Raw genomic sequence first — 14,833 nt, 5'->3', positions numbered from 1 at the left:
TGCAACTAATAGGGAGAAAAGAGCAGGAGTTGTAGTACTTGTATCAGACACACAAGAGACAAAGAAGGACATTACATAACAATAAAAGGGTCAGTCCATCAAGAGGATATAACCATTATAAATATCTATGCACCCAACACAGGAGCACCTACATATGTGAAACAAATACTAACAGAATTGGGGAAACAATGCAATTCATTCATTTTAGGAGACTTCATCACACCACTCAAACCAAAGGACAGATCAATCAGACAGAAAATAAGCAAGGAGAAAGAGGTACTGAACAATACATTTGAACAGATGGACCTAACAGACATCTACAGACCATTCCACACAAAAGCAGCAGGATACACGTTCTTTTCAAGTGCATATGGAATATTTTCAAGAACAGACCATATACTAAGCTCCAAGAACAGCCTCAGTAAATCTAAAAAGACTGAAATTGTACCAACCAGCTTCTCAGACCAAACGTATGAAACTAGAAATAAATTATGCAAAGAAAACAAAAAAGCCCACAAACACATGGAGGCTTAACAACATGCTCCTAAATAATCAATACATCAGTGACCAAATAAAAACAGAGATGAAGCAATTCATGGAGACAAATGACAACAAAAATTCAACACCGCAAAATCTGTGGGACGCAGTGAAGGCCTTGCTAAGAGGGAAGTACATTGCAATACAGGCCTACCTCAGGAAAGAGGAAAAATCCCATATGAGCAGTCTAAAATCACAATTAACAAAACTAGAAAAAAGAAGAACAAATGAGGCACAAAAACAGAAGGAGGGACATGCAAAAATAAATAAAATTGAGAAGAAAAAAACAATAGAAAGAACCAATAAAGCTGGTTCTTTGAGAAAATAAACGAAACAGATGAACCCATCAGAAGATTAAAGATGGCGGCGTGAGAGGGGAGACAGAGGCTTCCCTCCTAAAACTGGATACAATTAGAAAATACAGTTGGTGCAACTAATCCTGAGAGAGCAACAGGAAAGAGGATGGCGTCAGACTGCACACACCTGGAGAAAAGAGGAAACCTCACTGAATGGGGTAACGTACCAGAGCTGTGGCTCTGCCGGATCCGAGCCCCTCCCCCACCCCAGCTCACCAGTGGGAGGAAGAGAAATGGAGCAGGGAGGGAGAGGAAGGCTTGGGACTGCTGAATACCTAGCTCCGGAGATCTGTGCTGGGAGCACAAAGCTACATTTCACGGTGCTTTCATAAGACTCGTGTGACTACCAGGTTGGAAAGTTAATACAGGCAGAGTTCCTGGGGAGACTGGGAATCCGGCCGCTTGTGAAAGCAGGGATCCATATCCAGCTGCTCTGGGACAAAAACTTATACCTGTGTGACTGGCCCACTGGCTCAGGCAGTGGAGACAGGCACAGCAGCCGGGAGGCAGGGAACAGCTCTTTCCTCCCCACAGGCACCAGTACCATTTTCCTGCCACCCCCGATATTGCTTCACCAGCTGAGCAGCTCAAGACAGTACAGCTTCTGGACACTAGAGGGCGCCACATACAAAAATGAACCGCCAAAGGAAACTTGTCCAGAGTAAAATATTAATTAATATAACTCCCAAGAATAATTTAAATGATATGGACCTCGTGACTCTTCCTGAAAGGGAGTTCAAAATAAAAATCATCAACATTCTAATGGAGGTACGGAAAGATATCCAAGAACTCAGGAATGAATTCCGGTTGGAGATCCAATCATTGAACAGCATGATGGAGGGTATTAAAAGCAGGCTGGATACAGTGGAGGAGACAATAAACGAAATAGAAATTAGAGAAGAGGAATACAAAGAAGGTGAGGCACAGAGAGAAAAAAAGGATCTCTAAGAATGAAAGAATATTGAGAGAAATGTGTGACCAATGCAAGCAGAACAATATTCGCATTATAGGGATAACAGAAGAAGAAGAGAGAGAAAGGGATAGAAAGTGTCTTTGAGGAGGTCGTTGCTGAAAACTTCCCTAATCTGGGGAAGGAGACAGTCTCTCAGGCCGTGGAGATCCACAGATCTGCCAACACAAGGGACCCAAAGAAGACAACAGCAAGACACATAGTAATTAAAATGGGAAAGATCAAGGATAAGGACAGACTGTTAAAAGCAGCCAGAGACAGAAATAAGATCACATACAAAGGAAAGCCCATCAAGCTAACATCAGACTTCTCAGCAGAAACCTTACAGGCCAGAAGGGAGTGGCATGATATATTTAATGCAATGAAGCAGAAGGGCCTAGAACCAAGATTACTTTATCTGGCAAGATAAAGTAAATATGAAGGAGGGATTTAAATATGAAGGAGGGATTAAGCAATTTCCGGATAAGCAAAAACAGAGAATTTACCTCCCACAAACCATCTCTACAGGCTATTTTGGAGGGACTGCTATAGATGGAAGGTTGAATAGCTGTCACCAGAGGTAATAAAACCACAGTAAAGAAAGTAGAACAGCTAATTACGAAGCAAATACAAAATTAAATTAACTATTCCCAAAGTCAATCAAGGGATAGACAAAAAGTACATAATTTGATACCTAGTATATAAAGTATGGAGGAGGAAGAAAAAGGAGGAAAAATAGAAAAGAACCTTTAGATTGTGTTTGTAACAGCATACTGAGTTAAGTTAGAATCTTAGATAATAAGGAAAGTAACCTGGAACCATTGGTAACCACAAATCTCAAGCCTGAAATGGCAATAAGTACATACCTATCAGTAATTACCCTAAATGTAAATGGACTGAATGCACCAATCAAAAAACACAGAGTCACTGAATGGATAAAAATACAAGACCCATCTATATGCTGCTTACAACAGACTCACCTCAAACCCAAAGACATGCACAGACCAAGTCAACGGATGGAAAAAGATATTTCATGCAAACAATAGGGAAAAACAGCAAGTGTCGCAGTACTACTTTCAGACAAAATAGATTTCAAAACAAAGAAAGTAACAAGAGATAAAGGACATTACATAATGATAAAGGGCTCAGTCCAACAAGGGGATATAACCATTATAAATATATATGCACCCAACACAGGAGGCACCAGCATATGTGAAACAAATACTAATAGAACTAAAGGAGGAAATAGAATGCAATGCATTCATTTTAGGAGACTTCAACACACCATTCACTCCAAAGGACAGATCCACCAGACAGAAAATAAGTAAGGGCACAGAGGCACTGAACAACACACTAGAACGGATGGACCTAATAGACATCTATAGAACTCTAAACCCAGAAGGAACATGATAAACATTCTTCTCAAGTGCACATGGAACATTTTCCAGAATGGACCACATACTAGGAAATAAAAAGAGCCTCAGTAAATTAAAAAAGATTGAAATTCTACCAACCAACTTTTCAGAACACAAAGGTATAAAACTAGAAATAAATTGTACCAAGAAAGCAAAAAGGCTCACAAACACATGGAGGCTTAACAACGTGCTCCTAAATAGTCAATGGATCAACGACCAAATTAAAATGGAGATCCAGCAATATATGGAAATAAATGACAACAACAACACAAAGCCCCAACTTCTATGGGACGCAGTGAAAGCAGTCTTAAGAGGAAAGTATATAGTGATCCAGGCATATTTAAAGAAGGAAGAACAAACCCAAATGAATAGTCTAAGGTCACAATTATCAAAATTGGAAAAAGAAGAACAAATGAGGCCTAAAGTCAGCAGAAGGAGAGACATAACAAAGATCAGAGAAGAAATAAACAAAATTGAGAAGAATAAAACAATAGAAAAAAATCAGTGAAACCAAGAGCTGGTTCTTCGAGAAAATAAACAAAATAGATAAGCCTCTAGCCAGACTTATTAAGAGAAAAAGAGAGTCAACACACATCAACAGAATCAGAAATGAGAAAGGAAACATCATGACGGACCCAACAGAAATACAAAGAATTATTAGAGACTACTATCAAAACCTATATGCTAAGAAGCTGGTAAACTTAGGAGAAATGGACAACTTCCTAGAAAAATACAACCTTCCAAGATTGACCGAGGAAGAAACACAAAATCTCAACAAACCAATTACCAGCAAAGAAATTGAAGCGGTAATCAAAAAACTACCCAAGAAAAAAAACCCTGGGCCTGATGGATTTACCTCGGAATTTTATCAGACATGCAGAGAAGACATAATACCCATTCTTCTTAAAGTTTTGCAAAAAATAGAAGAGGAGGAAATACTCCCAAACTCATTCTATGAAGCCAACATGACCCTAATACCAAAACCAGGCAAAGACCCCCCACCAAAAAAGAAAATTACAGACCAATATCCCTGATGAACGTAGATGCAAAAATACTCAACAATATATTAGCAAACCCAATACAAAAATACATCCAAAGGATCATACACCATGACCAAGGGGGATTCATCCCAGGGATGCAAGGATGGTACAACATTCAAAAATCTTATCAACATCATCCACCACATAAACAAAAAGAAGGACAAAAACCACATGATCATCTCCATAGATGCTGAAAAAGCATTCGACAAAAATCCATTCATGATAAAAACTCTCAACAAAATGGGTATAGAGGGCAGATACCTCAACATAATAAAGGCCATATATGATAAATCCACAGCCAACACCACACCGAACAGTGAAAAGCTGAAAGCTTTTCCTCTGAGATCGGGAACTAGACAGGGATGCCCACTCTCCCCACTGTTATTCAACATAGTACTGGAGGTCGTAGCCATGGCAATTAGACAAAACAAAGAAACACAAGGAACCCAAATTGGTAAAGAAAAAGTTAAACTGTCACTATTTGCGGATGACATGATATTGCACATAAAAATCCCTAAAGACTCCACTCCGAAACTACTAGAACTGATATCGGAATACAGCAAAGTTGCAGGATACAAAATTAACACACAGAAATCTGTGGCTTTCCTATACACTAACAATGAACTAATAGAAAGAGAAATCAGGAAATCAATTTCATTCACAATTGCATCAAAAAGAATAAAATACCTAGGAATAAACCTTACGAAGGAAGTGAAAGACCTACACCCTGAAAACTGTAAGACACTCTTAAGAGAAATTAAAGAGGACACTAACAAATGGAAACTCATCCCATGCTCTTGGTTAGGAAGAATTAATAGCATCAAAATGGCCATCCTGCCCAAAGCAATATACAGATTTGGTGTAATCCCTATCAAATTACCAGCAACATTCTTCAATGAACTAGAACAAATAGTTCAAAAATTCATATGGAAACACCAAAGACCCTGAATAGCCAAAGCAATCCTGAGAAAGAAGAATAAAGTGGGAGGGATCTCGCTCCCCAACGTCAAGCTCTACTAGAAAGCCACACTAATCAAGATAGTTTGGTACTGGCACAAAAACAGAGCCACAGACCAGTGGAACAGATTAGAGACTCCAGACATTAACCCAAACATATGCGGTCAATTAATATACGATAAAGGAGCCATGGACATACAATGGGGAAATGACAGTCTCTTCAACAGATGGTGCTGGCAAAACTGGACAGCTACACGTAAGAGCATGAAACTGGATCACTGTCTAACCGCATACACAAAAGTAAATTCAAAATGGATCAAAGACCTGAATGTAAGTCATGAAACCATAAAACTCTTAGAAAAAATCATAGGCAAAAATCTCTTGGACATAAACATGAGTGACTTCTTCATGAACATATCTCCCCAGGCAAGGGAAACAAAAGCAAAAATGAACAAGTGGGACTATATCAAGCTGAAAAGCTTCTGTACAGCAAAGGACACCATCAATAAAACAAAAATGTACCCTACAGTAATGGGAGAATATATTCATAAATGACAGATCCGATAAAGGGGTTGATATCCAAAATATATAAAGAGCTCACGCACCTCAACAAACAAAAAGCAAATAATCCAATTAAAAAATGGGCAGAGGAGCTGAACAGACAGTTCTCCAAAGAAGAAATTCAGTGGTCAAAGGGAAAGGGACTGGGCAGGAGGGGTGGGAAGGGAGGGATAAGAGCAGGGAAAAAGAAAGGGGGCCTTATGATTAGCATGTATAATGTGGGGGGTGGGGTATAGGGAGGGATGTGCAACACAGAGAAGACAAGTAGTGAGTCTACAGCATCTTACTATGCTGATGGACAGTGACTGTAATGGGGTTTGTGGGGGGGGACTTGGTGAAGGTGGGAGTCTAGTAACCATAATGTTCCTCATGTAATTGTAGATTAATGATATTAAAATGAATTAAAAAAAAATAGATGAACCCCTAGGCAGACTTATCAAGGAAAAAGAGTCTTCAAAAATAAACACGAGAAAGTAAAATCACTATGGACACCACAGAATACAAAGACTTATTAGAGAATACTATGAAAAATTACATGCTGACAAACTGGATAATCTAGAAGAAATGGAGAACTTAGAAAAATACACCCTTCAAAGGCTGACCCAGGAAGAAACAGAAAATCTGAACAGACCAATTACACCAAAGAAATTGAACTGGTAATTAAAAAAACTACCTAAGAACAAAACCCCTTTGATCAAACATTTAGTGAAGACCTAATACCCATCCTCCTTAAAGTTTTCCAAAAAGGAGAAGGAATACTTCCAAACTCATTTTGAGGCATCACTCTAGTACCAAAATCAGGCAGACACCACACACACAAAATTACAGACCAATATCCCTATGAACATAGATGCAAAAATACTCAACAAATTATTAACAAACTGAATTCAAAAATATATCAAAAAGATCATCCATCATGATTAAGTAGGATTTATTCCAGGGAAGCAAGATGGTACAATATTCAAAAATCCATCAACATCATCCACCACATCAACAAAAAGGACAAAAACTACACATCATCTCCACAGATGCTGAAAAAGCACTTGACAAAATTCAACATCCAATTCATGATAAAAACTCTCCACAAAATGGGTATAGAGGGCAGGTACCTCAACATAATAAAGGGCATATATGAGAAACCTATAGCCAACATCACACTTGACAGCAAGAAGCTGAAAGCTTTTCCTTTAAGATAGGGAATAAAAAAAATCATCAAAAAGAATAAAATACCTAGGAATAAACCTAACCAAGGGAGTGAAAGACTTACATCCTGAAAACTACAAGACACTCATGAGAGAAATTAAAGAAGATACCAATAAATCGAAACAATCTCCTGCTCATGGATAGGAGAATTAATACATTCTGACTAAAGCACTCTACAGATTCAATGGAATACCTATCAAAATACCAACAGCATTCTTCTATGAACTAGAGCACATAGTTCTATAATTCATATGGAACCATGAAAGACCCAGAATAGCCAAAGCAATCCTGAGAAGGAAGAATAAAGCTGGGGGGATTAGGTTTCCCGACTTCAAGCTCTACTACAAAGCCACAGTAAGACAATTTGCTACTGGCACAAGAACATACCCACAAACCAATGGAACAGACTAGAGAGCCAAGATATAAACAAAAGCATATTTGGTCAATTAATATACGATAAAGGAGCCATGGACATACAATGGGGAAATGACAGCTTCATCAATAAACAGTGCTGGCTAAAGTGGACAGCTATGTGTAAGAGAATGAAACCAGATTATTGTCTAACCCCATACACAAAAGTAAACTCAAAATGGATCAAATACCTGAATGTATGTCATGAAACCATAAAACTGTCTGAAGAAAACACATGCAAAAATCTCTTGAATATAAACATGAGCAACTTTTCCCTGAACACATTACCTTGGGGAAGGGAAACAAAAGCAAAAATGAACAAATGGAACTACATCAAGCTAAAAAGCTTTTGTCCAGCAAAGGACAGCATCAGTAAAACAAAAAGGCATCCTACAGTATGGAAGAATATATTTGCAAACGACATATCCGACAAGAGGTTAACATCCAAAATATATAAAGAGCTCAGAGGCATCAACACATCAAAAGGAAATGACCCAATTAAAAAATGGGTAGAGGATCTGAACAGGTACTTCTCCAAAGAAGAAATTCAGGTGGCCAACATGCACATGAAAAGATGCTCCACATTGCTAATCATCAGAGAAATGCAAATTAAAACCACAATCAGTTATCACCTCACACGAGTTAGGATGGCCAATATCCAAAAGACAAACAACAACAGATGCTGGTGAGGATGCAGAGAAAGGGGAACCCTCCTACACTGCTGGTGGGAATGTAAATTAGTTCAACCATTGTGCAAAGCAGTATGGAGGTTCCTCAAAAAACTCAAAATAGAAATTCTATTTTACCCAGTAATTCTACTTCTAGGAATTTACCCTAAGAATACAGGATCCCAGATTCAAAAAGACATATGCATGCCTATGTTTACTGCAGCAGTGTTTACAATAGCCATGAAATGGAAGCAACCTAAGTGTCCATCAGTAGATGAACGGATAAAGAAGATGTGGTACATATACACAATGGAATATTATTCAGCCATAAGAAGAAAACAAATTGTACCATTTGCAATGACATGGATGGAGCTAGAGGGTGTTATGCTCAGTGAAATAAGCCAGGTGGAGAAAGACAAGTACCAAATGATTTCACTCATCTGTGGAGTATGACAAAGCAAAAACGGAAGGAACAAAACAGCAGCAGACTCACAGAAGCCAAGAATTGACCAGTGGTTACCAAAGGGAAAGAGGTTGGGGAGGAAATTGCCCTTGACTTCCCTATTATTGTTCTAACTCATTATGGAGCCTAGAAAGTTTGCTCCTGAGAGGTAATTCCTAATTCCCTTACCACACCCAGCTCTTCGGTCAACAGTAAGTTCCACTATGCCCCACATCAGAAGGACAGATTCTCCTCCTGTTTGCTTCTTTCTAGAGTCACAATTATTACTCACAATTCCTAGGATTTTAGTGTACTTGTGTTGTCTGCCTCCTGACCAAACTGGGTATTTTTGTGGCCAGCACCAAAGACAGTGGTACTTGGCCCTCTTCTACCCCAGTTCACCCTAACTCAGCCCTTCAGTAGCAGGGGCTCACTGTGGGCAGTGTTACTGGTGAAGTAGTTCTTCCCAGAGGACAGTCTCCAGCTGAGTGTCACTGCCACTACTGAGATGGCACGCACTTAAAATACTTGTGTAACCTGAAAATTCTATTGAAGGTATCATAATATGGGTATGTTTTTATGAGGGCATGTGTCTTACGAGATCTCTACTTGCTATACCTAATTAAAAAAGGAGAAACAAATAAATTGCATTTTCATCAATAAGATTAGGAATCAAGGGTAAAATCTGACTTTGTACTAAGTAGTAAAAAACTAGTCAAATGATATATAAGAAGAACCTTTGACCTTCAAACCTTTGATCCTGAATTTTACTTCTAGAACTAGATCATGGGGACATCATAAAAATTCTAAGATTTATGAAGGGGATGTGAAAGGCAGCACAAAAACTATACAAAACTGAAACAAACTAGATGGGAACAATTAAACACCCAATGATACACTCATAAGCAAAGTCAAAAAACAAATCAAGAAAATTTATCACAATAAAGGACTAATCTCCCTAATATAGAGTTCCTAAAAATCAAAAGGACCAAGACCTTATGGAAAAAGGGTAAAGGATATGGACAGAAACATTTCGAAAACACAGAAGAAAATGTTCCTTTTTCATCTAAGAGGAGTGAAGCAAAATATAAGTATACCAAGATGCCCCTTTTCACCTTGAATTGACAGAAATTCACAAGCATGAAGCTCAAGCTATCGGTAATGCTATGGGAAAACAGGCACTTTTATATTGTCAGTAGGAAATAAAGTCCTATAGGAGTCACTTTGGGACTATCAATGAAAATTACAACCGCATATACCCTTTTGCTTGACTATGCCAGTCCAGGGAATGTATCCTACAGATAAACTTGCACACATGCAAAATAACATAGGTGCAGGACTACTCGTTAGCATAATTTGTAATACCAAAGGTTTGGAAATATTGAATATCCATGAACAAGGAAAACAGACAAGGGACTACAGTACTATAAAGCTACAGTACTCCTAGACAAGAGTTAAAAAAAAGTGGGATGCAGAATATATCTAGAATGCTTCCTTTTGTGTAAAAAAAAAAAGGAAAGTAATATATGCTTGTATTTCCTTATACATACATAAAGAAACTTTGTAAGCACACATAGAAAACTAACAACCGTGGTTACCTGAGTAGATTAAGGATGTGGGAAAGGAATTATTTCACTGTATTTATACACATATGCATATATATACTTTTATATTTTTGAGCCTTATTACCTATTAAAAGTTTACCTAAAATTTATTTAAAATCTATTACCTACTTATAATTTAACTTTACAAAAAAGCAGAAAAAAATTTCGAAAAATTTTTAATTATAGGAAAACCCTTAAAACCAATGTTTTCTGAAAAAGAGAAAAATTATTGTCTATTATCCAAACTATTTTTTTTAATATACAAATACACATACCTACATACGTGCACCCAAATTCATAGGGGAAAAAAAGGGAACCTAAGATTCTAAAATCTTAGCCTCTGGGTTTGGGGAATATTGAGGGTTTTGGTTTTCTCATTATATGTACTTTCTTGTGTTTTCCAAACTAACATATTACTTTTATAATCAAGAAAAGCATAATGTAGGGGGTGGGGGGCACAGGGAGGGCTGTACAACACTGAGAAGATAAGCAGTGATTGATTCTATAGCATCTTACTACACTGATGGACAGTGACTGTAATGGGCTATGTGGTGGGGACTTGATGATGGTGGGATTCTAGCAACCATGTCACTCAAGTAATTGCAGATTAATGATACCAAAAGAAAAAAAAAGAAAAACAACACAAGAAATGTGCCTTTACCTCAAAATCTGCTCCTGACAAACACCAATTCTCTTCATGAATTTGTAAAATACCTTATCTCCACTTTTGGTTATGGTCTTCTCATACTTTTCATCAACATCACTAGGAAGACTAAAAAGAAAAGCAAAAAACACTTTAGAGTATCTATACCCAGAAAATTACAGTATTTAGAAAAGTAAAGAAGATAATCAAAAAATTTTTACTAAAGTAATATATGCATACAACTTAAATATCATAAACTTAGTACCTTGTAACACATTAAAGTAATCCTCTGCCTGCTTTTTCCCAAGCCCTACTCCCTAGTTATTTTCAACTCTGGGATAATTATATGTAATTTAAAAAATCATTATGCCCATTGACTCTCTCTATTTCTTTATCCATTATGGATCAACACTGTCTTCATGCACTCCAAGAGTATTCTGAAAAAGCTTACAGTGAAGTTCCAGTGAAGAACCAGGTGATTTCTCCAAATGTCCTGTTGTAATTCTACTGTAATTGCAAAAATGACATTCTTCTTTAGAGGGCTTTGGTTTATAAAGCATTTCAAGACCTGTTTTCTCACTTGACTCTCAAACCATCTGATCACACAGAGAACAGAGAGAGCAACACCACTCCCATTACATAGGTGAGAGGGGAGGCTCTGGGATCCCAGGTCAGTTCTTAAGCCACAGCCAAAAATCAATCAACAAATGACATTATGCTAACTTACCTGTGTCAGCTATACATTTACAAACAGAAAAGAAAATTAAGGAGAGAGTGAATATGTCTTCTTCTGTAAATACTTGGCATCCCTAACTTGTTTGTTCATTTTCTTAAGAACACTTATAAATAGAGCAAAGTGTCTCCAAGCGAACTCAAGGGTGGCTGATTAGATCTCGTTGTGTCTGTCTCCCTTTTTCATCTAAGAGGAGTGAAGCAGAGAGTCCAACACAAGTTCTGTCTGAAAAAGTTTCTCCAGGTACTAGGGTAAAGTCAAAGGGTGCCTACTGTGGCAGCTTACTGATCAAGTCACCTCCCAACCTCAGCAGCACACATTCTCACCTTTGGGAAAGCAGCTGTTCCATATCAATTCCTTCTCTTTGTTGATAGTCCCTCAGAAGACTATGAGCATGATCTAGACTGACAAAGTCCCCATAATCATCCTCATCTACGACAGAGATATAGTAGGGTAGGAACTGGGGCACCACAGAAGGCAAGGCCACCCCCTTCCCAGGAGACACAGGAGGAGCAGCACCCAGAACAGTATCCTGCAGGTGGAGGTCTTGGAGCTGGGCAGTCCAGTCTCTGTCTTTGGCACTGCTGGCATCATTTCCAAAATCCAAGGTAAGCTGTGGAGGTGCCTCCTCACTGTCACTTCCCCAGTCATCTGCACCTTCACACCAGTCCTCAGCTGCAAGACCATTTTCCTGTTTCTGGAGGAACATCGAGGGAATGAGGTCCAAGCACAACTTAGGTTATCTCACCTACTCCCTTGGCTTGAGCCACTCATCCCTTCACCTTCCTGAGGGAGTCTTCACACCAGCTCCTTTCCCTCTGGTACACTCTGATTCAACTTCCTGGACCCCATTTACTCAAAAGTATGTTGGGGGTTACAAATATTGTCTTTCTTTTGGGGGGCAGTGTGGCAGATAGAGTATGGTGGTTTCTCCAACCATCTGTTCCAAACTCTTTCAGTTGTGCTTCATGTATTGCAGAAGTGGACAGGAAAGAACTACATTTCCCAGACTCCTTAGCAGCTAAGGGTCCTGATAAGATCAGGGGTCTACTAATGAGGTCCGCTAAAGAAAAACGCACTGAGAAGTGGAAAGAGACACACCACCAAGCAAGAGTCGGCCGGTCTGCAGATGGACAGAGAGAGCAAAGCTCAGGGAGTCAACAGTATATGTATACAACCATACTATTTCACAAATAGAAAAATCGGTTATCTGTGTGTCCGGAGACCTTCGGTGTATGTTAAAGTAAACAACTAACAAAACCTTAAGTTAACGGCATTTTATGGCTCAGAACAAAAACCACTCCAACGTACTTTAAAGAACACGGCTTAATGTTTGTCTTAAACGACCTTCTGGAAAATACCCTCGAATTACAGCAAATCATAATATGCTAGTTAAACCGCTTTACCTGAGAGTCCCGCGCCGCCTCCTCTCGCGTCTGCAGGCACTGGGAGCGGAACACCTTCCAGCTTCACGATGAAGATAAACGGCTGTAAGGGCTCCACCCGCGACTGCCAGCATGCTGGCTAGTCCCGCTCGGGGGCCCCCACTCAGCCTAAAATCACGACAGCCCCAGAAATTCCCTGTTTACCTACGCGCCCCGCCGCTGCGGCACCGCGGGTAGGGGCAGGCGAACACGTGCAGTAGCCGATGAAATGGGGAGCCTTCCAGCGGACAGTACACCTGCACGACCAGGGCAAGCGGCTGCCTACAACGTTCACACACTGGGCTCGGTTCTGCTACGGCGGGCAAAGCATCCTGAGGGTAGGGTAGGCGTTCAGACACCCACTCTATCCCGGGGCCTGCCTACGCCCTCACCAGCACCCGCTGACCCCAGCTCCGGCGCCCCACCTACCGGAAGGCCGCCCAGCTTGCTCGCAACCCAGGCGCCAGGCCCCTTGGGATGACCAGGCACCTCCGCGTCTCGAAAACCAAGCAACACCGTTTTCCGAACAGCCGCCATGACGGAGAGCCCACGTGGAAAGGCGAACTACGGCAGCCCAGATGGTGTGCATCTCTGCGCACGCGTACCGTCTGCATCGACGAGTCGGCCCCGCCCCCTTAAGATCTTTCCGAAGGGCTCCGGAACCAGAGTGGCTGCTGCTCCTGTGATGCGCTCAAAACCCAAGCCCCAGAGCCCCAGACGTTATGTGCCTCTAATGCGCTGCGAGAGGACGTACGCATTGTCTGTGAAGCAGTCTTGCCAAAAAGTTTTAGCTGAAATAAGTGGGATAACACTATTATCCTTAACAAAAAAAAACAAGAAAGTCTATAATTTTTAGACATACATATAAATGCTTATAGATGAAAAGATAAATCTGGGATTTGCAATAACGTAATGGTTGGGGAGTGGGATGGGGGAATAAGGTCGGCTATGAGTTGTTTGAAATTTTACATAATCAAGTTTTTAAAAATTGCTGTGGCGCAACATAAGGTGAATTTCAAAAACATCCTGTTAAATGAGAGAGCCAGACATAAAAGACCACATTCTTGGAAAAGGTGAACTTTAAGGAAGTTAGATCAATGTTTTCCAGGGTTTGGGTTTAGGAGGTAGAGAATGACCAAAACAAGTGCCAGCAATGTTGAGGGGTGATGAAAATGCTGTATATCTCAGTTGTGGTAGTGACATGATTGTACACATTTGTCAAAACAACTGTACCCTAACCCACAGGGAGGTGAATTTTACCATAGGCAAACTACATCTCAATAAACCTTTTACAAAATGCATATTGCAAAGCACTATTCCAGACTTCACACCATAGTGTGCAAAGGAAATGTATGTTTCCAAGGACCAACATCTCAAAGGGGAACACATGTGCCTTGTGTTTGGCTGCAGCCCCAGTGGGGATCTGGGGAATGAAACCAGTTTCCTACTGGTCTATCTCTGCCAATCTGATAGCTTTCAAGGGCACTGTGAACTTTGACCTTGGTCTTCACTTCAGGTCTAGTCAAAGAGGCAGGATAACTTGGCAGATAATTGTTATTTTAGCTAATGTTTCCAGGGATGTATTTTTGAATTACTGCAGGAAGAAACAAACTTCAAAATTATTACTCTTACTAACAGTGAGACATCCTCCAAGGGTGACCAAGCTCTCTCCATCATCAGTCATCTGTATAACACTAGTTATATAAAGCCTCTGATCAAAGTATAGTCACAGCATGAAGGCTTACTGCTTAAGATGAATTTTCAAGATGTTAATTGTTGCCACATTCTGAATTTCTTGAGGCAGTTTAATATCAAACTAGATAGTGACACTGTGGAGTCCTTTCAAGAGTGTAACAGGAAAAGTGCTTGCATGTGTCAAACTTGAAGTAT

At 39.8% G+C, this 14,833-nt stretch overlaps 1 protein-coding gene across 5 annotated transcripts in view; it reads right to left on the bottom strand.

The window, feature by feature from the left end:
- Nucleotides 1-13,572, bottom strand: part of PDCD2L (programmed cell death 2 like) — a 36,484-nt gene extending 22,912 nt beyond the window's left edge. For 3 of the 5 annotated variants that reach the window (XR_012126809.1, XM_073226306.1, XM_073226307.1), the window contains exons 1-5: nt 13,373-13,572; nt 13,109-13,225; nt 12,926-12,986; nt 11,846-12,216; nt 10,805-10,915 (exon numbers count right to left, since the gene is read on the bottom strand). Coding sequence is in view for 4 of the 5 variants with exons in the window: in XM_073226306.1 (XP_073082407.1) it covers nt 10,805-10,915; nt 11,846-12,216; nt 12,926-12,986; nt 13,109-13,225; nt 13,373-13,557 (845 nt within the window). In the remaining variant the exon portion in view is untranslated. Of the gene's footprint in view, nt 1-10,804; nt 10,916-11,845; nt 12,217-12,925; nt 12,987-13,108; nt 13,276-13,372 lie in introns of all 5 variants that reach the window. The other 2 variants (XM_037021530.2, XM_037021531.2) reach the window with 1 other exon arrangement.
- Nucleotides 13,573-14,833: the final 1,261 nt, after the last annotated feature.

Source organism: Manis javanica, chromosome 17 (genome assembly GCF_040802235.1).
Source record: "Manis javanica isolate MJ-LG chromosome 17, MJ_LKY, whole genome shotgun sequence".
NCBI classification, from domain to species: domain Eukaryota; kingdom Metazoa; phylum Chordata; class Mammalia; order Pholidota; family Manidae; genus Manis; species Manis javanica.
Note: the sequence above shows the minus strand (reverse complement) of the source record. Positions and strands in the feature narration are given on the sequence as shown.